This window comes from Cervus elaphus, chromosome 10 (assembly GCF_910594005.1).
Source record: "Cervus elaphus chromosome 10, mCerEla1.1, whole genome shotgun sequence".
Classification (NCBI taxonomy): domain Eukaryota; kingdom Metazoa; phylum Chordata; class Mammalia; order Artiodactyla; family Cervidae; genus Cervus; species Cervus elaphus.
In genome coordinates, this window is record NC_057824.1 from 23,967,739 (window position 1) to 23,995,515 (window position 27,777).

General features: G+C 49.5%; 1 protein-coding gene across 1 annotated transcript in view; it reads right to left on the bottom strand.

Annotated features, from left to right (window-relative positions):
- Window positions 1-13,303: 13,303 nt before the first annotated feature.
- The window catches only part of TEKT5 (tektin 5), a 46,937-nt gene continuing 32,463 nt past the window's right edge, over window positions 13,304-27,777 (bottom strand). The window contains exons 6-7 of the mRNA XM_043914301.1: window positions 17,013-17,167; window positions 13,304-13,711 (exon numbers count right to left, since the gene is read on the bottom strand). Coding sequence (XP_043770236.1) covers window positions 13,495-13,711; window positions 17,013-17,167 — 372 coding nt within the window. The 3' untranslated portion in view covers window positions 13,304-13,494. The remainder of the gene's footprint in view (window positions 13,712-17,012; window positions 17,168-27,777) is intronic.

A 27,777-nucleotide genomic window follows, 5' to 3' on the forward strand; every position in this document is an offset into this window, starting at 1 on the left:
ATGTATACAAGAAACCGACTTTAAATCTGAAGGAATGTGACTTCTAGCAGAAGGTAAAGGGCTTTGGAGTCTAACTGCCCAGGTTTGATTGATTGCTGCTTCTTTAACTTTGCTGAGACTCAGTTTTCTCTTCTGTAAAATGGGATCATAATAGTTATGATTGTGTAGAGATGTTCTGAGCATTCAATGAGCTAATTCATATAAAGCATTTAGAGCAGTGACTAATGGGGCTTCCCTGGCAGTCCAGTAGTTGAAACTCTGTGCTTCCACTTGGGGAGCATGGGTTTGATCCCTGGTCAGGGAACTAGAATCCCACATGTCACTTGGTATGGTCAAATGTTGAAAAAATAAAAAGGATAGCGACTGGCACACAGTTCTGTTAAGAGCATGGTGGTTTTGCTGCTGCTGCTATTGTATTATTATTATCAAGTGTAGCTTCAGGACAAGTTGCTCAGTTCTTACTTCCAGCCAGCTTTTCACTTCCAAGCTTCCCCTAAATAGAAACTCTACAACCATCATTTTTTCCTTGAGTTTCAGGTCAAGATCACCTGCATAACTTTCAGGGTCTAGTGCAAAATAAAAGTGCAGGACCCCCTACTCAAAATATTTAAGAATCCCACGTTGGTCCTGGCAGGGCATTAAATCCAGTGCAGGGTCCTTTTGAGTGATGGCCCGGGTCTCATGCCTATGAAGCTGGCTCTGCTGAGGATCCACAGACCGAGAGGGCAAGGTCAGAATCCAGGAGGCCAGCCACGCCGCCCCTCCCCGTCCCTGCCCCAACCTGCTCCACCTGACGGGTAAGAAACTCTGGGGACCTCCTGCCTGTGGGCACACCTCACTCCTCCGACCCGATCCGTGGAACCTTGGCCCAGATGTGTGCCTTGCCAAAGAAATGCCTTGCTGCCTGCTTCCTTTTGAAATCCTGAACCCAGGATTCCAAGGGGGACTACTTTCTGTGAACCCACTGGAGCAGAACTGGGGGCCAGATTTGGGAAGGAGAATATACTGGGGGTAGTTAACGTTGATTCAGCTTTGCTCCGGGGTGGGCTGAGCATTCCCGGTTTCAGGGGGACGCCTGCTCCTAGGAGCCCCGGGCAGAAACAAGTCCCAGCCTGTCCATGCGCTCCCCAACTTCCAGTCACCCAGTTGGCCATGTACATGCACCCCCCCATCCCCCGGGGGAGGAGGGAGGCTGGCAGAGACTTCAGGGCTTTTTGCCTCTCAAGGGCTCTGTTTACCAGGCCTGGCAAAGTCCAGGGGCTCCAGCTCTCTCTGGGCCCTCTCTCCCCTGTCCTAAAGGTCACCACTCACAGGCCCGTGCCCTCTGGGGCCCTCGGAGCTGCTCCCAGAGAGGCAGGGGTGCAGGCAGGGCAGGGGAGCAGGGGGCCTGGCCGGCTGGCACAGGCAGTGGCGTAAGTGACAGCTCCAGGGTGCCCAGCCGCCCGGGCGATTCCTGGTAAGCGTGGGCAGCCAGCAAACAAGCCTTCAGTGTCCATGCAGCCCACCCGGCTCTGAAACACGTCCTCTCTGTTTTCTGGGGGGTGGGGCCTGATCGTAACCCCTCAGGGCCCAGTGACTGTGGGATACCAGCCATCTCCACCCCTATTTTATATCCCCATCCATCCTCTCCTTCATCAAGAGGGAGGGACTCCCTGCAGACCTGGGTGCAAGCCAGCTGTTTTTTTTTTTTTTTTTAATCTCAAAGATCTTGTCCATCCCAGCCTGGGCAGGGCCCGGGAAAAGCCTCTGGCTCCATCCGCCCTCTCTTTCCATTCCCTGCCCCCTCAGAAATGAACGTCGCAGGCGTTCTGCCAAGCTCAAAATCCTGAAATGCAAGCCACCGCCTCGTGGGTGCCTGAGAAGAGTCAGGGTGGGGCTGGCTCCCTCGGTAGCACCCAATCCCTCCTCCCCTTACACTCTCCACTCTGGCATCAGACATAGGGCCCCCCCGAGACACACACCTCCACTCTAGGGCGTGCATGTGTGCTAGGTCACTTCAGTTGTGTCCGACTCTTTGCGACCTCATGGACTGTAGCCCACCAGGCTCCTCTGTCCATGGGATTCTCCAGGCAAGAATACTGGAGTGAGTTGCCATGCCTTCCTCCAACGGAGGTGGGGGGGGGGGGGGGGTCTTCCTGATCCAGGGATCAAACCTGTGTCTCTTGCATCTCCTGCCTTGCAAGCAGGTTCTTTACCATTAGCGCCATCTGGGAAGCCAACTCTAGGACAGTGGGGAAGTTTTCAGAACCCCAAATTCAGAGAGTGGTATGAGAGGCAGGTGTGCTTGCATGTAGGGATGGGGTGGGGTGGGGGGACAGACTGTTTGAAATACAGGCCCCCCAGGCGGGGTGGAGGTAAGGATGAAGGATCTCTTTCAATTCAGAGCTTAACACTTGGTGGGAGTTGAGGGGGAGGAAAGGGAGGGGAAGAGGGTGCAGGGCAGGAAATCAAGGTGCTATCTCTGCCCAAACAGCTACCAGATTGCATGAGCTAACTTGTGGAATCTCAGAACAGGGATGCCAAAACTGCGTATCTTAATTGTGTTTATTATTATTGCTCCTGTTCCTGTTGTTACCCTGTCTTCTTTCTGGGGCCTCAGTTCCCCACAGGGGTGCATAGTGTCTCTGTCTCCAGCTGTGTTGGGGAGGGGAAGTTGTCTTCCCAGAGAAAAGAGTGAGTTTAGCTGCCCCAGGATGGTCCCCAGGACACTTCTGTCCTCTGCTCTGAGCTCACAGCCCAGGCAGGGTCCCCAGCTTGGGTTTGTTCCTATCTTGTTCACTCTCTCAGCTCAGGGACACATCAGTCCATTTTGTGATTCTCCTAGTGTTCCGCTCTTGTGTAGGCAGGGTAATAAATACACTTGGAATTGAATTAAAGTTAGTCACTGGAACTAATTCTATTCATTCCATCATCATCCATCCATTTAACAAATATTTCTTGAGGCCTGTCATGTGCCAGAGGCTGTGCTGGAGGTAGGGTTGCAAAAATAAAGAGGATGGTGCCCACCTTTGGGGACTCAGAACTGAGTGGGGGTAGGTACACACCTATCAGCCTCCCACCCACAGTAATGGAAAGGATCCCCCAAGGGGCTCCTTACATAGCACCCAGAACCCTTTGCTGGGCTTTCTGACTCTAAGGCTGAGAAGGGCCCAGGAATCTGCATTTTACAAGGGTGATCCAGTGGCTTAGACTTCACATTCCCAATGCAGGGGGCCCAGGTTCAATCCCTGGTCAGGGAACTAGATCCTACATGCCACAACTAAGAGTTCATATGCCACAACTAAGACCTGGTGTAGCCAAGTAAATAAATAAGAACTTCAGAAGGGAGTTTGGAAAGGCTGGCCTAAGGAATAGTATTTATACTCAGAGCTGAGAAGGAAAGGAAGCTACAAGGACCCATCAGAGAGATCCAGCTAGCCCTTCCTGGGGAACTGACAGAGAGCTGTGAACAAGGCCATTCACTGCGTGGAGAAGGGACTCATGTTCCTGGAGCCAGAACAGCATGTGCAAAGGTCCTGTGGTGGGAAAGTGAAAGACCAGGGTGGATGGAGCACAGGAGGAAGGGGGCCTGGAGAGGCTGCTCAGAGTTAAAGTTGGGGTGGGGGATACCCTAGGAGCCTGGGGAGCCCTGGAAGGGTTTTGTGCAAGAGGGGCTGACATGACTGATGCTTTGAAAAAATTTTCATTTTTCAGATGAACTTATGGTTGCCAGAGGAAGGGATAGTTAGGGAGTTTGGGATGGACAGGTACGCACTGCTACCTTGAAACTGGATAACCAACAAGGACCTACGCTGTAGCACAGGGAACTCTGCTCAATGTTCTGTGCCAGCCTGGATGGGAGGAGAGTCTGGGGGAGAATGGATACATGCATATGTATGGCTGAGTCCCTTCACTGTCCACTTGAAACTATCACAACATTGCTAACTAGCTATACCCCAATCCAAGGTCTTCCCAGGTGGAGCTAGTCATAAAGAACCCGCCTGCCACTGCAGAAGACATAAGAGACATGGGTTCGATCCCCTGGGTCGGGAAGATCCCTTGGAGGAGAACATGGGAACCCACTCCAGTATTCTTTGCTGGAAAATTCCATGGACAGAGAAGCCTGGTGGGTTACAGTCCAGAGGGTTGCAAAGAGCCCCACAGGACTGAAGGGACTTAGCACGCACCCCAATACAATATAAGAAGTTCAAAAAACCCCAAGCTTTTTCGTTCCCCAGATACACACACGGAGCCTTGCAGGTCCATCCAGCTACTGGCAGGATCAGGCTTCTCTCCCAGCTGCCACCTCCGTAGGGCCCTGCAGACGGAGGAGCATGCAGCACACGTGGTCTGCAGGCCCACCTTGCCAGAGTGGAGGCTCCGGACTCGGTGTCTGCTCTCATGGGCTGTGCCCACCTCTGTGTCCCCCGGGGGTGGCTCAGCAGCTCCAGAGGGAGAGGGAAGATGTTTTCCAGTCCCGCTGCCAAGATCCGCCTCTGGTTCCCCTGCCGCGCCCTCAGACAGCAGTGCCAGCACCTATTCTCCCCTCGCTGCCATTCCACCCACCTCCTCTGCCTCTGGAGTCACCTGCCAAAGTGCTAACAGATAGGGGGGCAAGCCAGTGCCGCAGAGCAGACATGCACGCCCTCAGGAGACTCTCCTCCGAACCCTAGACCTGAGCGAGCCCCTTCTCCCACCACCCACACGCCCTGAAGTCTGGCTGGCCGACGGGGAAAGGGGGCGTCCTCAGCCCCTCCTCAGACCCTCAGCGCTTGCTGGGTAGGAGGCTGGAAGGAAGGTGGCCAGTGCCCACAGGGGTTGGGCCGCCAAGCACGATTGGCACGGAGTTGGCGGGATGCCCGGACATCCACTCAGGGGCGTGGGGGGCAGGGCACGGCTCAGGGGGCGGGGCTACACACGGGGCCTTATTTGCATACAACCCTGAGGGGCGGGGCCAGGCCACTGGCGTAATTCTTGACGCCATCCCTCCCACCTCCACTGCGCCCAGGCCCACTGACCCCGTTACCCCCGGAGGAGGCTCTTACCCACTCACATAGTGTCTTTATCTCCTCTTTTGCGTAGATTTAAAGCTCCGGGACCAATTCCTGGAATCCAGGGAGGGTGGACGGGAGGGGAGAAAAGACGTCCATCCTCCAAGCTGATGAAAAAGGCTCCTGAGAAGATTTCCGGGAAAAGTTGAAGCCACTGGGGTTTATGAGGAACCAGGATGGGGAGGGGGGTTCCCAAGTGGCGCTAGTGATAAAGAACTCACCTGCCAATGCAGGAGACGTAAGAGAGGAGAGTTCCATCCCTGGGTTGGGAAGATGCCCTAGAGAAGGGAATGGCAACCCACTCCAGTATTCTTGCCTGGAGCATCCCATGGACAGAGGAGTCTGGCGGGCTATGGTCCATAGGATCACAAACAGTCAGACACGACTGAAACAACTGAACACGCACGCAGGGTGGGGCTGGGGGGTGGGACTGTACAGGCTTTTTCTGCACCGTCCTTTCCACGGGTGATGCACACATCCCAGGGCCTCAAAACCTCTCCTCCTTTTGTTCTGGGTCAGCTTCAGGACCCCAGTCGCCAAGCTCACAACATGATTTGCTAAGTCAGTGTGTGGATCAGCGAGTCCTGGCCTGGCCAGGCCTCTGAAGAGTCCCCCCTGGCCTGCAATTCTCTGTCTGGTGGGCGTCCTTAACAGGTACTGAGAAAGCAGGAGCCCCCCTAACTAACCCCACCAGCAAGGCACCCCTGCTATGCGCCAGTCTCTGTGGCCTGCGTTTCATAGACATTACTCCGGACAACTGACTAAGCCCCAATGAATAGAAATTATTATTGTTACTCCCATTTTACAGATGAGGAAACCGAGGCTCAGGGCAGTTACATGAGTTGTCCATAATTATGCAGAGAGCGAACTGCAGCGCCTGAATATATTTAAAGCTCCTGGACAGCTCTTGGCCTGCTGTGGTTCCCTGTCAGGATGGTCCTGTTTTGGAACAGGAGACTGCACACCCATTGGAAAGGTCAGTTCTCTGACTCACATCCTCCCCTGATGGGTCTCACTCATCTGAGACCACCAACAGCTGGCGTTGAGCTGTGAGTCCTGCAGAGACACCTTCCAACACACACACACACACACACACTCACACTCTGCCAGGCTCAAACCCACTGGGCTTGTTGCAGGGGAGGGGCTGCTCCAGGAGCCCCTTGGCCACCCCCACCAGGCTGTCCTGGGCTCTGCCCACCATGGGTGCCCACACCCTGGCCTGCCCACAGAGGAGCGCCAGGAATCCCAAGCAGCATAGTTGGGTGGGGAGGAGGGAAGGACCAGCCATCCCTGGGACACAGAAAATTCCTCCTGGGAGCCCGTCTGTAGTTACAAGGGACCCAAGAAGGTGCAGCCAGAGGCTCAAAGCCCAGCCCAATATAGAGACCAAGAATTTTCTGTGTGTTTTCAAGAGAGGAATTGAAGGACTCCACACAGTTCCTTAGGAATTTTAATCATGTGCCTTGAAACTGCTTCCTTTCCTGCCCCGCCCTGCTCAGCCTATGTGAGGTGACACTTGCAAAGGGTGCCCCAGGAACCACAGGAGCAAACAGCCAGGACTTTCTGTGATGGTGACGCACTGGCATTTCTGGTCAAGGCAAAAAATGCAGCCGCCTCCCTCCCAGCGCCTAGCAGCCTGACGCTGGCTGGGGAAGGGTGAAGGGTGAAGGGTGGGGAGCCTCCTGGGGGCCAGTGCCAGCTCATCATAACTGTACTGCTGTGGGCACCCCATAACGTGTGTTTGGAAGCCTGGACTCGGCCAGATTGCTGGGTGTGGATCCTGGCTCCACCATCTCTGTAAATTTGGATGACTTCCTAAACTGCCCTGTGCCTCGGTTTCGTTATCTGTAAAATGGGGACAGGCACGACAGTGACTTCAAAGGATGAATGTGGGATTACCTGAGATAAGAGGGTAGCACTTGGCATCTCACAAGCGTTCAAGATGTTATCTCCAATTATTATTATTGCTATTTGTTAGCCGAGAATGGATAAATGCTGTCCCCACCCCCCCAGGTCAGCTGCTTGGTGACTAGGGTTCTGGGGTCCTCTGTCCATTAGAGTACCCTGTGGTGGTCACCAATGGCCTTGCCAGACCCCTCTTGGACTCCAGGTCCACTTTAAACAGTAACTTTTATTTGGGGTCATTGGTTCAGACCCTAAAGTCACATACCTGAACTTATGTCCTGTCTCAGCCATTTATTCACTGTGTGACTCTGGGTGAGATTCTTAACCTCTCTGGGCCTTGATTTCCACTTCCATAAAATGACATGGTAAATAGAACCCACGTTCCAGGGCTTAGTTCCCTGACCAGAGGTTGAACCCACACCCCCTACAGTGGAAGTGCAGAATCTTAACCACTGAACCACCGGGGAGGTTCCTGAAGCTCACTTTTAAAAACCTCATTTGACTCTTCAATGAAACAGAATTGTTTTCCCTGGGTTGTTTGACTGAGGACTGTGGCTTCAAGTTCTGTGAAGGCAGGAGGAGTCCCTGCTAGAGCCACAATGCCCGGCACAGGTGTGGACACATGCCAAGTGTTCAGTGAATATTTCAAATGAAGACGTGAATGAATGAATGAAAGTTTACATGGAGTAACACAGCGTCCAAGGGTAGCCATTCTATGTGTATTACTAATCCATAGCCACCTTTAGTCCCAGACCAGATGGCACAACTCTCGGCCCTTCAAAGTCATCGAGCAAAGACAGGCTCAGCATGCCCTCTCAGCTCTCCTTAACCTGGGGGGAAAAGTGGGTTCTGCAACAGGCCTGGGAGTTCTGAAGAGAACAGAGTACCGGCTCCACCTCTAACTGGCTGTGTGATTATGAGCAAGTCACTGTGCCTCTCTGGGCTTTCTCTTCCGAAAAATGAGGGCTTGAAAGTATCACCTCCTAAGGCCCTCGAGAGCCCCATCTATCCCATCATCCATTCACTCAAGAGACATCTGGTGATTCTAAAGGTTAAAACCAAAACAGAGGGCCTCTGAATCACTCTTGTTAACCAGAAAATGAAAAAACCCCAGGACCTTTGCATTCCTAGAGCATTGCTTTTGAGATTTTACTGTACTTTTCCCGGCCTCGGTTTTGCTGAATTTGTGAAATGAAATTGGGAAAGAGAATACAACAGCATTCAAGTTAGTGAGTATCCTGGCCCCCAACAGCTCTAGCCTTGATATCTCAGACCCTATGTCCCTTCTTTTATTTTTTTTTTATTTAACTTTTGTATTTTGTTTTTTACCCCTTCTCTTGAAGCACCCGCATTGGGAAGTAGATAGATAGCAAGGTCAGAGAGTGACTTCTGGTGTCAAACATGATTATAAATTCTGAACAATTCACCCAGGGAGAAACCTGGGGGCATAGGAAATCAACCAGACAGAAGTCAAGCAACCTGGTCCCCACTGCATATCTGCCTTGTCTGTATCATGCGACCCCACTTGAAGTGTGACCCCCTTCTTCTCTCCAGCCCCTGGGCCTCAATTTTCTGGATCAGAGGATCTTTCAGGAGCCTCAGCAAAGCAAAACACCAAAATCAGCTGCCTAAAGGGTCAGCAAGCGACCTATGTGAGTGAAGCAGGGCTGGTGTGTTACAATAGGGAATGGTGGGGACTGTGGTAAAATGAATGCTGGAAGCTCAGTATATCAGCTTCAGGGAGAGTGTGCAAACAGGGTAACCAGATAATACCATCTTTAATAGAAGCCAAATGTGTGTTTTCATGTGTGTGTGTGTGTGGAAAGTATTATTTAGTCATTGGCAGTTAATTCAACAATTCAATACATTTTTGAAAGCTTCCTGCTAATTGAGACTCAGGTCCATGCCCATCAGCCTTCCATCTTCAACTCTGTCTCTCTTCTTTGGCTTTTCACTTTGTCCCCGAAGCCTGCTGGATCTCTACCTCAGGTCTGGTCTCAGAAATGCTAAAGTGCTGGGTAAGACTGTGGAGACAGGGAGACTACAAGTGTGAGCACACACACGTGCACACACACGTACACACACACATGCACTGCTTAGGGAGTGGTCTGTTCCCTGGAGCCAGCTGGACAGCATCCTCCTGAACCCACTGGAAAGCAAGTCAACTGGAAGATCCTCCAGCTTCTCCCAGTTTGCTCCCGGCCTGGCAGGGAGCCAGCTCTTGGTCGTGTCTCTAGGATTTCCTGCCTGGGCTACGGCAGGGAAGACATCAGTGAGGCTGTGGTCACCACGCCAGCCTCTGAGAGCCACAGTGGGAATAACCTCACGGGTCCCTAAGCTGTAAAAGCAGATAGGAGACTTACCTTCCCACAGGAAAATGCAACTACACCCTTTTTCTTCTAAAACTCAGAAGTCAATCCCTTCTGTCCAAGATAAATGTACATGCATTTGTATGTACTTGTTTGGTTATTTACAATTCACCCAATCAAGTATTGCATGCATGTGTGTGCTCAGTCATGGCCAACTCTGTGCGACCCAGGGATCGCTTGTGTCTCCTGCATTGGTAGCCAGATTTTTCACCACTGTGTAAAAGAATCTGCCTGCCCAGGTGGCGCAGTGGTAAAGAATCTGCCTGCCAATGCAGGAGATGCAAAAGGCATGAGTTCAAACCCTGGATCAGAAAGATCTGCTGGAATAGGAAATGGCTATCCACTCCAGTATTCTTGCCTGGGAAATTCTGTGAACGGAGGAGCCTGGTGGGCTACAGTCCATGTGGTCACAGAGAATCAGACATGACTGAGTATGCAAGTACAATAAAGTATTTATGGAATACCCACTTTTACAGGGACTGGGGTGTGGAGTTGACCGAAAGCTCAGGGCGTCCCCAGTTCTCTCCACTTTGCTTTCTGACCCCATCACTGCCAAAACACCTCTTCTCACAATTCATCCAAAGACTCCTGGGCACTAAACCCAATAATCTTTTTATTTTCTTATTAAGAAAAATTCCTAATGATGACCACATCCAGTATCCTTAGGAAAATGCAAATCAAACAAATCTCACAGATACCACCTCACACCCATTAGGATGGCTAATATAAAAAAAAAAAAACAGAAAATAAGTTTTAACAAGGATAGTCCCACCAGCCCTTGTTAGTGGGACTAGTATGGTGGCTCCTCAAAAAATTAAAAATAGAACTGTGTTATCTAACAATTCCTATTCTGAGTATATACTCAAAATAATTGAAAGTAGGATCTCAAAAGAGATATTTGTATATCTGTGTTCATTGAAGCATTATTCATAATAGCTAAAACTGGAAGCAAACCAAGTGTCCATTGACAAGTAAATGGATAAGCAAAATTAAGTACAAGGGCATATTGTTTAGATTTAAAAATGGAAGAAGTTTTGCAATATACTACAACCTGGGTGAACCTTGAGGACATTATGCTAAGTGAAATAAGCCAGTCACAAAAAGACAAATACTGTATGGTTCCACTTATATATGATGTACTTAGAGTAGTCAAAATCATAGAGACAGAAAGTAGAATGGGTTGGCAAGGGGGAATGGGGGGAATTACTATTCAATGGATATAGACTTTTAGTTTTATAAGATGAAAAGAATTATGGAGATGGCTGGTGGTGATGGCTCAGTTCAGTTCAGTTCAGTCGCTCAGTCGTGTCCGACTCTTTGTGACCCCATGGACTGCAGCACGCCAGGCCTCCCTGTCCATCACCAACTCCTGGACTTTACTCAAACTCATGTCCATTGAGTCAGTGATGCCATCCAATCATCTCATCCTCTGTCATCCCCTTCTCCTCCTGCCTTCAACCTTTCCCAGCATCAGGGTCTTTTCCAATGAGTCAACTCTTCGCATCAGGTGGCCAAAGTATTGGAGTTTCAGCTTCAGCATCAGTCCTTCTAATGAGTATTCAGGACTGGTTTCCTTTAGGATGGACTGGCTGGATCTCCTTGCAGTCTAAGGGACTCTCAAAGAGTCTTCTCCAACACCACAGTTCAAAAGCATCAATTCTTCAGCACTCAGCTTTCTTTATAGTCCAACTCTCACATCCGTACATGACTACTGGAAAAACCATAGTTTTGACTAGATGGACCTTTGTTGGCAAAGTAATGACTCTGCTTTTTAATATGCTGTCTAGGTTGGTCATAACTTTCCTTCCAAGGAGCAAGAGTCTTTTAATTTCATGACTGCAGTCGCCATCTGCGGTGATTTTGAAGCCCAAAAAAATAGTCTGTCACTGTTTCCATTGTTTCCCCATCTATTTGCCATGAAGTGATGGAACCAGATGTCATGATTTTAGTTTTCTAAATGTTGAGTTTTAAGTCAACTTTTTCACTCTCCTCTTTCATCAAGAGGCTCTTTAGTTCTTCTTCACTTTCTGCCATAAGGATGGTGTCATCTGCATATCTGAGGTTACTGATATTTCTCCTGGCAATCTTGATTCCAGCTTGTGCTTCATCCAGTCCAGCATTTCTTATGATGTACTCTGCATGAAAGTTAACTAAGCAGGGTGACAATATACAGCCTTGACGTACTCCTTTCCCTATTTGGAACCAGTCTGTTGTTCCATGTGTAGATCTAACTGTTGCTTCTTGACCTATATACAGATTTCTCAGGAGGCAGGTCAGGTGGTCTGGTATTCCCATCTCTTTAAGAATTTTCCACACAGTATTATGAATGTTATTTGTTACCAATGAATTGTACACCTAAAAATGGCTAAGATAAATTTTACATCACATGGATCTTATCACAGTAAGAAAAATTGAAAAAAAAAATCCTAATAGTAAGCACACTGAGCACCCAGACTTTGGGTCTCTAAATACCATTCTCCCTTAACCACGTGACCAGTTTAAGCTCTATCGGGATGTCACGCAGATGTCATGAATGCCTTCACAGGAAGGAATGAGAAAGACACTGCATCCCTGGTCTTCCCTGTGAAACCTGTAACCCCAGACTAGTCCCGAGACAAGCATCAGACAAAGCCAAGTTCAGGGACATTTAGCAAATACCTTCAAATACCAGCAAATAGAAGAACTCTTCAAAACTGTCAAGATCATAAGATGGAGGAATGGCCATCCACAGAGGGGAGCTGGTAGGGAGGTGCAGTGTGACATACCCGGGATTGGATCTTAGAACAGATAAAGGTAAACAGGAAAAACAAATTCTGGAGTTTAGTTCGTAGTAATGCACTAATGTTACTTCTTAGTTTTAACAAATGAACCATAACAAACAGTTCCAACAGTTATTAGGGGGCGATGGGTGAAGGGTACGTGGAAATTCTCCATGTTGTCTTTGCGACTTTTCTAAGAACCTAAACATATTGCACAATTTAAAAGTCTATTTAAAAAAGCATTTCCTCCTGATTAAAGAGGAACACATGTTCACTGTAGATGATTAATAATATAAACAAATAAGAAACCAGCAGTTACTTACTGCTGACTTTGTTAACATTCAAGTGTATTTCAATGCCATCTTTTTTCCTGTGCAGTTTTGTATTCTGCACTTTTTTTTTTTTTGACTTGAAGTATAGTTAGTAGGCTTAGTGGTAAAGAATCTGCCTGTCAAGCAGGAGACCCAGGTTCGATCCCTGGAGAAGGAAATGACAACCCATTCCAGTAATCTTACCTGGGTAGTCCCATGGACAGGGAAGCCTGGTGGGCTACAGTCCATGGGGTCTCAAAGAGTCAGACACAACTTAGTGACTTTGTGACTCCATGGACTGTAGCCCATCTTCTTCTGTCCAGAGAATTCTCCAGGCAAGAATACTGGAGTGGGTTGCCATTCCCTTCTCCAGGGGATCTTCCTGACCCAGGGCTTGAACCTGGGTCTCCTGCACTGTAGGCAGATTCTTTACCATCTGCGCCACCAGGGAAGCCCCAAACAACAATACTATATTACAATAATGTAATAGATTGTAGATAGTTGTATTGTAACAATACTCTATTACAAAATTAAATAAATAAGTAAAATTGTCTATTAAGGGCAGGATTCAAACCCAGGACTTCTGGCTCCAGTTCCTAATTCTTTCGCACCGCCCCACATGGCTGACAGTCACCTCCACCTTGGACCAACCTTGTCTGATAGAAACAAGCTCAGTCTGGGAACTTGTACAAGGCCCCTCGGCCCCTAAGTCACAGCTGGTCTCGGGACTCCTGGCTCTGATGTCCAGTCTTTGGACATCATGGTCTATGCTATGCTCCTTAACAAACAGGTTTTTAAAAACGCGGCCTCTTCCGTTCCTGGGGAGGCTGACAACCTTGCAACATTCGGTCCCCAAGGGGTCACAGCCTGTCTCCACCCTGGGCTCCATCGTAAGGCCGGTTCCGCAGCAAGGAATGAGCTCCCAGTTCTCTGGTTTGGGCACATTTATTTTGGCTCTTTATATATATGTATATACACATATTATTTTTTTCCATGATAGGAGGAAAGGGAAAAAAATGACACTTTCTTTTATTTTTGTTTTTCTGCCTTTGCGCATTCTGTGCTATGTAAGGCGTGTGCGTGGAGCAGGGGGGGGTGGGGGTGCGGGGAGGGGGCAGGCTCAAGGGCAGATGCCCATGCATGGGGTGCTGGGGAAGGTCTTCCTCATCGCCATGCACTTCTCCTTGTCGATGCATAGGGTGTTGGCCTTGATGGCCAGCTCATGCTCCAGCCGGCACTTGGTCATGACCAGCAGCTGCAGTGTATCCCGGGTCTCCCGCAGCCTCAGCTTGAGGGTCTGCAGGGTGTCGTCGATGGTGAACACCTCGTTCACTAGCCTGGGGACAGAGCAGAGGGGAAGGCAGGTTCGGCCAGCTGGAGGGCACAGGTGCCTCTCCCATGTGCCAGGCGCTGGGAGACTCAGAAAGCCAGGTGGGCAGGGCTCAGCCAGCAGGGAAGACAGGGGCGGGGCAGGCAGGCGGGTGAACACGCCGCAGAGCTGCTGAGGATGGTGAGCACAAAGGGAGACACAGATGGGATGTTCAGAAAACAAGCCGGCAGTTCCTCAGTTAGGCACAGACTCAAGACAGGACCCACAAGAACTAAAAGTGAAGTGAAGTGAAAGCTGCTCAGTCGTGTCTGACTCTGCGACCCCATGGACTATCCAGTCCATGGAGTTCTCCAGGCCAGAATACTGGAGTGGGTAGCCTTTCCCTTCTCCAGGGGGTCTTCCCAACCCAGGGATCGAACCCAGGTCTCCCGCATTGCAGGCGGATTCTTCACCAGCTGAACCACCACGGAAGCCCATGAATACTAGAGTGGGTAGCCTATCCCTTCTCCAGCGGATCTCCCCGACCCAGGAATCGAACCAGGGTCTCCTGAATTGCAGGCAGGTTCTTTACCAGCTAAGCTACCAGGGAAGTATAAACAGACACTCAAATCCTTGCACAAATACTCGTGTGGCACTAATGAAAAGTGAGTGAAAGTGTTAGTTGCTCAGTTGTGTCTGACTCTTGCAACTGCAAGAGACTTCCCTGGTGGCTCAGATGGTAAAGCGTCTGTCTACAATGCGGGAGACCTGGGTTCGATCCCTGGGTCGGGAAGATTCCCTGGAGAAGGAAATGGCAACCCACTCCAGTACTCTTGCCTAGAAAATCCCATGGACAGAGGAGCTTGGTGCAGGCTACTGTCCATGGGGTCGCAAAGAGTCAGGCACAACTGAGCGACTTCACTTGCAACTGCATGGACTATAGCTGGCCAGGTTCCTCTGTCCATGGAATTCTCCAGGCAAGAATACTGGTGTGGGTAGCTATTCGCTTCTTCAGGGGATCTTCCCTACCCAGGGATTGAATCCAGGTCTCCTGCATTGCAGGCAAATCCTTTAATGTCTGAGCCATCAGGGAAGCCCACGGCACTAACAACAAGAGTCAAAAGGTGGAAACAACCCAAAATGTCCATCGACAGATGAATGGATGCACAAAATATGCTTTGTCCCCACATGGGGATATTATTCAGATGTAATGAAAAGAATGCAAAGAACTGACTTATTGGAAAAGACTCTGATGCTGGGAAGATTGAGGGCAGGAGGAGAAGGGGACAACAGAGGACGAGATGGTTGGATGGCATCACTGACTCAACGGACATGAGTCTGAGCAAGCTCCGGGAGTTGGTGATGGACAGGGAAGCCTGATGTGGTGCAGTTCATGGGGTCGCAAAGAGCTGGGCATGATTGAGCGACTGAACCGAACCGAACTGAACTGAATGAAAAGGAATGAAGTGCTGATATGTACTACAACATGGATGGACCTTGAAGACATGATGCTGAGTGAAAGATACCAGACACCACGTCTGAACCCCAGTACCTATGAATGTGATGCTTTTTGGAAGTAGGATATTTGTGGGTGGAATTCAGTTAAGGATCCTGAGATGAAATTATCCTCCATTAAGTGTGCTGTGTTCAGTCGCTCAGTCCTGTCTGCCTCTGTGCGACCCCATGGACTGCACCACACCAGGCTCCTCTGTCCATGGGATGCTCCAGGCCAGAATACTGGAATGGGTTGCCTCGCCCTCCTCCAGGGGATCTTCCTGACCCAGGGATCAAACCCGGATCTCCTGCATTGCAGGCGCATTATTTACTGTCTGAGCCACCAGGGATATGGACCCTAAATCCAATGACTGATCTCCTTATAAGAGAAAGGAGGGGAAGATCTGAGTCACAGAGACACACAGGGAAGAAGACCATGTGAAGATGGAGGCAGATGCAATGATGCAGCTGCAAGCCAAGGGCTGCCAGCCACCACCAGGAGCCAGGAGAGGAGCTGGGAGAAGATGCTCTCTCAGAACCCCCAGAGAGAATCAACCCTGCTGATACTCTGATTTCAGAGGTTTGGCCTTTGCAAGTTTCAGAGGAGAAATTCTGTTGTTTTAAGCTAGCCAGCCTGTTGGTCATTTGTCACAGCAGCCCTGGGTCATGAATACACCTGGTGAGCTGTGATGGTGGGTTGGTTGTGGGGCTGGGACCCACCTGGAGGTGGGGGGAGAGACAGTGCTCAGAACTAGAGGACATGCTGCTAGGAGACCCTGGGCTGATATCAGGGTGAGCTTCCCCGTGACAAGCCTGAGCTAGAGAGAGGTGACATCGGCAGCCTGGAGGCCCTTCTTTCCTTGAGGCTCTCTCAGCCAGCGCTGTCCAGCAGAATTTTCGGCAGCGATGGAGATATTCCGTTCTATGCCTCCAGCCACACATAGCTCCTGACCACTTGATATGCAGTTTGTGCAAATAAGAACCTGAATTTTATTCCCAGGCAGTGACTGAGGCTGTAGAAACCTCAGCTCATGGCACCACTCAGCATTTTCTCTCTGAATATTTTTCTTCCTCCTCTTTACTCCTCCAGCTCTCTTTGCCCCATCATCTCAGCTCAGAAAGAAGACAAGCCACTGAGTTGTGGGGGGAGCCTGTCACGCGGCCACAGAGAGTGAAGACAGTGTCCTGAGCTTGGAGGGAACAGAGCAGTCAAGCGACCAGCCCCAAGTCACACAGCAGGGTCACAGGAAAATACTCCCCAAGTCCAATGGCCATTTCCTTCCTTGCCTGATCATTGTGCCGTCCCAAACCCCCACCCCTAGACTCACAAACCCTGTTTCTGGGCCTGCAGCGAGCCTTGTGCCCCTTTCCCCTCAACAGAAGCAGCTCCTCCTTAGCTAAGTGGGACGGGCAGGATTGGGCTGTTCGGAGGGCTCGCAGGTGAGAATTTCACAGAAAGGGCGCTGGGGGATGGGTGAGGTGTGGGCTGGGCGCCTCTTTCACCGGAGCCTAGAAGGAGGTGGGGGGGCGGGGGTGGAGCGATCAAAGGGCAAGGACCACGCCTCCGGGCTGGGCGGCGCCGTCTCAATGGCTTGGAGAGTTCCCGGAGCAGCACAGACCTACAAAAACATCCTCACTTGGCTGAGAAGGGCAGCGCAGAGGACTGTCCTCCGTGGGTGGGGAGGCTACCAAGGGCGTCCTCAGAGCCCCAGGCCCCCACCCAGTGCCCTGTGGAGTCGTAGACCCGGGTCTCCTGATGGGTGGAGGGCCCATTTCCAGACCCAGCTCTCCCCTGCCCCTCCCCTGCCGGCCCCCGACCCCACCCCGCGGCTCACTTGAACTGGGCGGTGTCCCTGCACAGCTCCACGTTGGGGCGCCGGGTGCGGCACTCCAGCCTCGTCTGCGCCACCTTCAGCGGGCACTCCTTGGCCATGATGGATCTTTCCAGCAGCATGATGGTGTTCTCCGTCTGGAAGATCTCCTGCAGCGTCTGCGGGGAACGTTTGCGGTATCGGAAGGAACCTGAAGTCGCACTCGTGTGCTTAGCCGCTCGGCCGTGTCTGACTCTTTGCCACCCCGCAGACCGCAACCCGCCAGGCTCCTCTGTCCACGCGGATTCTCCAGGCAAGAACACTGGAGGGGGTTGCCATGCCCTCCTCCAGGGGAATCTTCCCAACCCAGGGATCGAACCCAGGTCTCCCGCATTGCAGGCAGATTCTTCACCCTCTGAGCCACCAGGTTGCACTTAACCAACCATAAGCACCCCCAGAACTGAGTGTACTAAAGTTATGACACGTCATTGTGTATAAACTGTCCGATCTCTTCCCTGTCATCTCCGGCAGCTCTAGATCTGTGAGCAGTTCTAGTTTTCATGGTGCCCTTCACCTGCGAGGAGGTTCTTTAGAGGTGGACTGCGCTGACACCCCTCCCAGACTTGGCAGGGCCCAGTGGGGAGGTAGTGACAGCCCACTCCAGTATTCTTGCCTGGGAACTCCCCTGGACAGAGGAGCCTCGCAGGCTACCGTCCCTGGTGTCGCAAAGGAGTTGGACACGACTCAGCGACTCAACAACAACAACAAATAGCGAGGTGACGTGTGCTCTGTTCTGGACAAGCCTGGAATGGTACCCTGCCACGGTGTCCCTCAACATCCTTCCTTCAGTTAATCTAAGGGCTTTTCTGTCTCCCTCACCAGCATGTGAGCTCCAAGAGGTCAGGGGCTTTGCTTTATCCATTGCTACATCCTCCCCACCCGTCGCCAGGAACAGCTCAGTGCAGAGTGAGGGCTGTCAGATAAAATACAGCACGCCCAGTTAAATGTGAATTTCAGATTGATAACAAAGCATTTTTAGTACAGTAAATCCAATTTGTTCCTAAGTCCAACAAGGTTAGCCTAGATACCAATTAACACAATTGGCGATATAGTACTGTACTCTAATAGGTTTTATAATACTTTTCACACAAATAATAGATAAACAAACAAAAAATAAAACATTTTTACTCTTATAGTACAGTACCTTGAAACTACAATACTACAGAACAACACCTGGCATACAGGGGCTGGCATCAAGTGAACAGGCAACAAGAATTACTGACTGGAGGAAGTTGGGGGGTGGGAGACGGCAGAGCTGAAGGATGGTCAGCAATGGGAGATGGAGTGTGTGTGCATAGTCACTTAGTCGTGTCTGATTCTTTTCGACCCTTTGGACTGTAGCCCACCAGGCTTCTCTGTCCGTGGGATTTTTCAGGCAAGAATACTGGAGTGGGTTGCCATTTCCTCCTCCAGGGGATCTTCCCGACCCAGGAGAGCAAGCTGCAATTTCACTCACTCCTGATGTTAATGGAACGCACGTTGACATCTTTGAAAGTTCACAACTTGAAGGTTCATATATAGGTTCATATATATCTCAACTATTGCATAAGACATACTTACACTAGAAAGTTGTTTGCTGTTGCTCTGAAATTCAAGTTTAAGTGGACATCCTGCATTTTTATTTGCTAAATATGGCAACTCTACTCATAGTAGGAGCTCAATAAACATCCATTGAATGAACAAATGAATCACAGTGGGACCTTAAAGTCTAGATTTTTAGTTAGTTTCCCAAGGGTCCTTATGCACACTGAAGTTTTGGACCAGTGTACCCTGAAATTTATGTGGTCCTTTCACAGATTTTAATATGCAGAGAACTGTTACACGTGAGTATACCAGTGCTCCTGAATGGGGTGGGGACTGCATGTCTAAGACCCTGTCTCACTTTTAGGGACTTTATAGTCATACTGTTTTTCTCTTTGACATGAGCACTAAAGAATTAATGCTTTTAAACTGTGGTGTTGGAAAACACTCTTGAGAGTCCCTTGGACTGCAAGGAGATCAAACCAGTCAATCCTAAAGGAAATCAGTCCTGAATATTCATTGGAAGGACTGATGCTGAAGCTGAAACTCCAATCCTTTGGCCACCTGATACAGAGAACTGATTCACTGGAAAAGACCCTGATGCTGGGAAAGACTGAAGGCAGGAGGAGAAGGGGACGACAGGATGAGATGGTTGGATGGCATCACCAACTCTTTGGACATGAATTTGAGCAAGGTCCCGGAGTTGGTGATGGACAGGGAAGCCTGGCATGCTGCAGTTCATGGGCTTGCAAAGAGCTGTACATGACTGAGTGACTGAACTGAACTGATGAAATACTCACAAATCATAACATGACTATTTTAGCTGGATTGATCCCATGTTCTATGGGCAACAAGAAATTGCTTAAAAGAGATTTTTTTCCCCAAAGAAGTAAAGTCTTCGCTTCCCTATTACCTTAACACGTTATTGACTAGAGACATATTAATATATCTTTTGTCACCCAAACATTATTAACTGGAGATGTATCAATATGTTTTTAGACAGTGATACAATTAACACCACTGTGTAAAGTTGTTAGAACTTAAAGTTGATCAAAGATTCATTATCCAACTTCTGACTGTCATTATCATTCATATTTTGCTCCCTTAGGGGTTTTTATTCCAACCTTATGTATATTATAAATGCAAATTTATTACCGAAAATTTTCAAAAGTGATGCATTGCAAAATTTTAAGTAAAGAAGTATTTTTCATTGAATTTTATGCAGATACTTTTTCTGATTATCTGAACAACACATATACCAGTATCTTAGAAGATGACAGTCCTTCAGAGCATAATTCTGATTCAGATGATGTGAATATTAGAATATTAGACAAAAAAAAAGACAAAAAAATCTTAGTGATGGATTCTGAAATGGAAAGTGAAAATGAAACTCTTGGTGCTGGAGAAGACTTTACAGGTGTGGCTTCTCAGGTGGCACAGTGATAAAGAATCCACCTGCCAATGCAGGAGACAGAAAAGACGCAGATTCAACCCTTGGGTCGATAAGATCCCCTTGGGGCTCAGGGCAGCCCACTCCAGTATTCTTGCCTGGGAAATCCCATGGACGGAGGAGCCTGGTGGGCTACATTCCATAGGGTCGTAAAGAGTCGGACACGACTGAAGCGACTTAGCGTACACACACACAGGTGAAACTACTGAATAACCCACAAAGTGTTAGTGAAATAACAGGAATTAATTTTGGCCAGCCAAAATAAAAATCGCTGGCCAGAGGCATTAGTCTCTGGAAAAATCACCCCGCATGCCCTGGTCAATGATGAATTTGCATGTGTGCTTAGTCACTCAGTTGCGTCCAACTCTCTGTCACCCTGTGGGCAGTAGCCCGCCAGGCTGCTCTGTCCATGGGATTCTCCAGGCAAGGATACTCGAGTGGGTTGCCATGCTCTCCTCCAGGGGATTTTTCCCGACCCAGGGATCAAACCCGAGTTTCCTGTCTCCTGTAATGGCAGGTGGGTTCTTTACCATCGAGACAGCTGGGAAGCCCTACCCTAAGGGGAAAAAAAAAAAAACCTACAAAGAGAACACGTCTCTGTTTCAAGAGAACAAAAGGATGCTCTTTTCCTCCTGGGGCTGAGACAGAGGCAGAGTTATCTGAGGGTGGGGTGGGAGGGGGTGCTGAGCTGCCTCTTTCAAATTCCACCAAAGAGGGAGACTGGCCCCTCACCTGGTCCTCACCCAGACCAGAGCAATGCCAACCAGAGGCTGATAAATGCTATCCCATAAGAATGTTCTGTGCCCAGCACATGGGAAGGTAAACGCTCCACTGAGTGGGGAAAACTAGCTCCTTAGCAGCCCAGGGGATTTTTCTCAGAAACTTGCCCTTTGGATAGGAAGGTATGCAAAGCTCAGAGAGTGTGCCCAACACACTGTAGAAGAAAACTGGGCCTTCCAACCCAGGTGGCTCATTGGTAAAGCATCCACCTGCCAAGCAGGAGGATTGGGGGCAGGCAGGTTCTTTACCACTGAGCCACCTGGGAAGCCCCATTATGCTTCATTACAAGACATTGAGCACAGTTCCCTGTGCCATGCAGGAGATCCTTGTTTATTTTATGTATAGAAGTGTGTGGACCCTCAACTCACACCACGCAAGTGAGACTGTTAGTCGCTCCGTGGTGTCCGACTCTTTGCGACCCCATGGACTGTTAGCCCACCAGGCTCCTCTGTCCATGGGATTCTCCAGGCAAGAATACTGGAGTGGGAAGTCATCCCCTCCTCCAGGGGAATCTTCCTGACCCAGAGATCAAACCTGACCTCCTGCATTGCAGGCAGATTTTTTGCCGTCTGAGCCACCAGGGAAGCGTGTGTCTGCTCATCCCAAACTCCTCATGTATCCCCCCACCCCTTTCCCCCTTTGGTAACCATAAATTTGTTTTCTGTGTCTGTGAGTCAGTTTTGCAAATACGTTGATTTGTATCATAGTTTGGATTCCATGTATAAGGGGCATCATATGGCATTTGTCTTTGTCTGTCTGATTTACTTCACTTAGTCTGATAATCTCTAGGCCCACCCATGCTGCTGCAAATGGCATTGTTTCATTGTGTTTTATGAATGAGTAGCATTCCATTACATACCACATGTTCTTTATCCATTCATCTATCCATGGACCTTTAGGTCATTGCCATGTCTTGGCTATTGTGAATAGTGCCACTATGGACACTGGAGTGCATGTATCTTTTTGAATTAGAGTTTTCTCCAGGAATGGGATTGTTGGATCATATGGTAACTCTAGTTTTTGGAAAAACCTCCATACTGTTTTACCACTGTGGCTGCACCAATTTAAGTTCCCACCAACAGTGTAGGAGGGCTCCTTTTTATCCACACCCTCTCCAGCATTTATTTTCTGTAGATTTTCTTTGATGATGAAAAGGCCTATCTCTTGACTCTAGCGAAAGGGCTGACATTCATTCACATGCTCAATCATTTCTTCATTCACTCGCTAATTTATGGATTTTTTGATTCGCTCATTGACTTAACTGTGGATGAGGCACCTATTGGGTGCTAAGCACTGTTGTAGGTAGTGGACACAGCAGTGCCCAGAACAGGTAGAAAACACCATCTGCAAGGAGTTACATTCTAGTATAGAGGTCCCCAACCTTTTTGGCGCCAGAGTTTGACGGGCCACAGTCCATGGGGTTACGAAGAGTTGGACACAATTGAAGTGACTAAGTATATCCGCACATTAAGCACCCATCGGCCCTTACCACAACTATGACCATCTTTGTGCTGTACCATGCTAAATTGCTTCAGTCCTCTCTGACTCTTTGCAACCCTATGGACCGTAGCCCGCCAGGCTCCTCTGTCCATGGGATTCTCCAGGCAAGAATACCAGAGTGGGTTGCCATGCCTTCCTGCAGGGGATCTTCCTGATCCAGAGATCGAACCCATGTCTCTTACGTTTTCTTCATTGGCAGCTGGGTTCTTTACCACTAGTAGCACCACCTGGGAAGTGACCATCTTTACCATCACAGAAGTTCAAGTTCCTTTTTCCCTGTTAACAACACATATTTGAATGCCTTTAGTGGGCAGGATATTGGTGGGAAAATGCCATCACTAGGAGGCATCCAATACATTTCAGTTTTCTGGGAACTCTCATGTGAGCACAGCAGTAGGGCAGGAAGACAGCAGCTCCCAGGGAACTAAAGCTCACTAATTATTTTCCAAACCTGAGGACCACTTCCAGGAGCATAGGGCCAGCCTGTCCTGGCACAGCCTCCCAACACTTGCTCATCTCCCTTGATTGGCACAGAGCAGCTGGGGGATCCAGAGACTTCTGCAGGCACCAGGCTCCAGTTACATGCTAATAGGCCTGCTCTGCTTTCGTTATATGTATCTTTCCACCATGTGCGCGTGTGTTAAGTCGCTTCAGTAATGTAGGGCTCTTTGTGATCGTATGGGCTGTAGCCTGCGAGGCTCTGTCTATGGCATTCTCCAGGCAAGAATACTGGAGTGGGGTGCCATTCCCTCTTCCAGGGGAATCTTCCCGACCAAGGGATCAAAACCCATGTCTCTTATGTCTCCTGCATTGGAAGGCAGGTTCTTCAACACTTGCGCCACCTGGGAAACCCAGCTACTCTACTCCTGGCAAATGCTGTTGATTTTCCATCCATAGAATAATATAATTACATTTTACGACTTGAATGAAACATGTAAAGTGAGTAACAGCCCAGGTGGCGGGGCAGTGGGGTGGGGGGGCAGGTAAAATCAGGAAGGGTGATGGTGAAGGAGGGTGCTGAGGGGCACCTATGAAGCCCCTTGCCCCTCGTCTCCTCCTCGGGGCTGGCTTTTGGTGGCATGGTGGGGCAGCTGGAACCGACTCTTGCTTTTTCTCCATGCCACCGCCCCTTCCCACCCCACCCCACCACCCCCTGGCATTTCTTGAACAGGCCTGCCTGTGAATTTTCCAGAACAGAAGGGGTTTTCCAGAATTGGCTGTTCTAGAACCCGCTGATGACTCACACCCAAGGCAAATCTGCCCAGGCGGGTCTAAACTCTGCCGAGAAATGATCCTCCAAACCTCCTGTCCAGCCTCCGTCACTCACAGCCAGGGTCCTCTTCACTGGAAGCGAGGAAAAATAAACACACACACACACATACACACACTCTGTCTTGGGGGCAGCCCCGGATGCCTGCGCACCTCCAAGAGCCCCCGGGGGCAGTGACTCGGCTTCCAGAAGTTTGAGGAATGTGACCCCCAAGGGGCAGGAGACAGAGACCATGTGGGCTGACCAGAGGCAGGGGCTGGAGACAGAATGGCCTCGGCCTTCAGGCTCAGCAGGAAGCTAGGGTGCCAAGACTGAGCTCTGAGCTCCGGGACAGCCTGGTCCCTAGACCCCAAATTCCATGACGTCCCCCAAGGAGACGAGCTCAGAGTCTGAGAGGGTAATCCACATATCCCAGCATATCCACTCCTGGTCTATACTATATACACTGAAGGAGCCCAAGACCACTCTGGAACATACGTGTCAAGGAGGTTCAGTGAGCAGGCAGCACCCAGCTGCCTGTGACCACAGAGACGGACATGTAAAAAATGGTAAATGAGCAGGTGGAGGATTTGGGCAGCCCAGAGAAGGGGGGGATTAACCTCACATCCATAGGAACGATGCAAGGTGAGGAAACTGGGAAACAGAATGAGCTATTTGATACAATCCCTTTGGAGAAAAGTAAAGATCCATACACATGCAACAGCGATCCACGTTTTGTAAGAACACATTTAAATGGGTGGCAGAGGAGGAGTGGTTAGATTGCATCACTGACTCAATGGACATGAATTTGAGCAAACTTCGGGAGATAGTGAAGGACAGAGGAACCTGGTGTGCTGCAGTCCATGGGGCTGCAAAGTCAAACACGGCTGAGTGACTGAACAACATTTAAATCAATAGGTCAACATTCTTTAAAGAGGTCATATTCATTCATTCATTCAAATAGTCCACGAGGGCAAGGTCATCTATGGGAGAATAGGGATATTCTCCCTAAAGATATTCTCCTGAAGTTTAGGGATAAAGGGGGTAAACAAGGAAATGAGGGGTTTTGTACAAACATATGTGCCAGGAGCCAAGACGTATGATAAACTTACCTCTCTTCCCCGGATCAAAAGAGGAGAAAAAATCCCCACAATCCTATCAGATCTAAGGTTTCCTTTTAAAATAACTTTTTTAAGGGAGAAATTCTATTAAAGACAAAATGCTTTCTAATTGTAATGGGTGTTAATTCTTGCATTTGTTTGCCCATTAGCATTATCTGGACAGTTTTTAAAACTGCAGCTGTCTGCCCCCCTCCACCAGAGATTCAGATTTCATTGGCTCAGGGTACAGTGGGTGTCAGAAGGTTTTAGGAACTCCCTAAAGGTGCAGCCAGAGTCAGGAAACACTGATGCAGGTGATAGAGATGTGCAAACGCTAAAGAGTCCCAAGGGGAAGGAGATGGATTGAGGACTCTGGTTAGGGACTTGGAGGGGCAACTCAAGACTGTTCATCTTGGCAGGAAAACCCCAAGTGGAGTCACGGGAGTAATTTCATCCCTTGAAGGTATTTTTGGAGACGTGCATGTGTGTGATCTGTGCGCCGTGGGCTTGGGTTTCCAGCAAGGGACCTGGGGGAAAAGTGGCTGCCTCATCACAGGGTTTTCAAGTTTCTGGGGGAAATCTGATGTCAGCAATTGGAAATCATGGTGCTCCGACCCCCAGCCCAGAGCTGTGCCCTTGTCCCGCACTGTGGTCACCTAGACAATCCAGACTTCGGCCCAGGCAGGCAGGAAGCTCAGAGCACAGGCAGCCTTGCCGGGTGAGAAGAGCTGGGCAAGTCTGTACATGCTCTGCAGTTCAGAATCGCTCAGACCCAGGGCGCCTGTTATGTGCATGTGTGCATGCACACACACACACACACACACACATGCGGAATGAGTGTCTCAAACACCTTCACCACCCTCTGCAGGGGGAAGAAGATAGAGGTGTTTGAGACATTCATTTACCCACTCACCCACCTACCTGCCCATGGAGCTGGTGTATCTCACAATCCACATCTAACCCAGCATGCTCCCACCACAGGGCCTTTGCACAGACTGTTCCCTCTGCCAGGGATGCTCCTTCCCCAGATCTCCACATGGCTCATTCCCTCATGCCCTTCTGGTTATGGCTAAAATGCCCAGAATATCTTTCTCTGATCATTTCCTTTAAACTTACAACCCGCAAACCAGCTAGCACTCACAATTGTTCAAATTCTGCTTTCTTTTCTCTATCGTCCTTATACCTTCTGACATACTGTGTTTATTCATTAAAGAGCCTCTTGATGAAGGTAAAAGAGGAGAGTGAAAGAGCTGGCTTAAAAGTCAACATTCAAAAAACAAAGATCATGACATCCTGTCCCATCACTTCATGGCAAATAGATGGGGAAACAATGGAAACAGTCTTTATTTTATTAGCCCAAGACTTTATTTTCTTGGGCTCCAAAATCACTGTGGATGGTGACTGCAGCCATGAAATTAAAATATGCTTGCTGCTTGGAAGAAAAGCTATGACCAACCTAGACAGCATATTAAAAAGCAGAGAACACGTTGCTGACAAAGGTCCATATAGTCAAAGCTATGGTTTTCCCAGTAGTCACGTACAGATTTAGACCATGAGTCATGTGAGAGTTGGACCATAAAGAAGGCTGAGAGCTGAAGAATTGATGCTTTTGGACTGTGGTGTTGGAGAAGACTCTTGAGAATCCCTTGGACAGCGAGGAGATCAAACCAGTCAATCCTAAAGGAAATCAACCCTGAATGTTTATTGGAAGGACTGATAATGAAGCTGAAGCTCCAGTTCTTTGGCCACCTGATGCAAAGAGCCAACTCACTGGAAAAGACCCTAATGCTGGGAAAGACTGAAGGTGGGAGGAAAGAGGGCGACAGAGGATGAGATGGTTGGATGGCATCACCGATTCAATGGACATGAGTTTGAGCAAACTCTGGGAGATAGTGAAGGACAGGGAAGCCTGGCATGCTGCAGTCCACGGGGTCGCAAAGAGTTGGACACGATTGAGCTACTGAACAACAAAAACTCATTAATGTTGTCCCTCATCCTCTACCAGGGAGTAAGCTCCATGTGGGGAGGGATTTTTGTTTTGCTCTCTGCTGAATCCCCACTGCCCAAACCAATCAGTGCCCGGGACATAGTAATAATATCATCTAACACTTAAAATAGTGCCGACAGTGTGCCAGGCATTTTGCTAAAAGCTGTACATAGCTACCAATTGCTCAGTCATTCAGTGGTATCCAATTATTTGCGACCCTGTGGGCTGCAGCCTGCCAGGCTCATCTGCCCATGGAATTTTCCAGGTAAGAATACTGGAGTGGGTTGCCATTTCCTACTCCAGGGGATCTCAGGGATAGAACCCAAGTATCCTGCCTCAGGGATAGAACCCGAGTCTCCTGCATTGGTAGGCAGATTCTTTACCATTGCACCACCTGGGAAGCCCACTAATTAGTAGATGCTTAATGAACACTTCCTCCCTAGATGGAGCGAGGCACACCATGAGGTATCTGCTTAAGAAGAAAGCAAAGACATTGGCACCAGACGACCTGACTCTCTCCAAATCCCAGCCCCGGCACATCCAAGCTGGGTGACCTCAGGCAAGTGTCCTAGGCTCTCTGAGACTTTCTAGTAAAATGGGGATCACGGATACTCCATAAAGTGGAGGTGAGGCCACTGTGCCAGGCCTTGGAGAAGGAGCTCTTGGAAAGTGTATAAAGCGTATAGCAAGTGTATAAAGCCCTTCACTGCTGGCACACGAAGCTAGCGACACTCCTTTGTGGTAACTTAAAAAGCATTGGTACCAGGTCTTACTCTTCCCAAAGCAAGCCCGTGCCTGCGTGTGCATGTTCCTCCCACAAACACGCCCTGGAAAAAGCCATCGTGCCCCTCCTTCCATCTTCCCTTGGCCAGCTAGAGAGCTCTCGCCCTCCTTCCCCGTCTACCTTTCTCCCCAGCCCCTGAGCTGGGGAGGCATCCTGGGCAGGGCGAAGGGCTGCCTGCTGTGGGATTGGCCCAGGGGCTCACCCCAAGGGAGGAGTCTCCGCAGCCTTGGCCCAAAGCTGGAACTCAGTTGGGAAGGATAGTCCCCAGGCCCTAGACTGAGAAAGGGGTAGTTCTAAGCCTCCCGTGTGCCAGGCATAGGGGGCAAGGGAGGCAGGTCCCTTCAGCTCACTGAGTCTC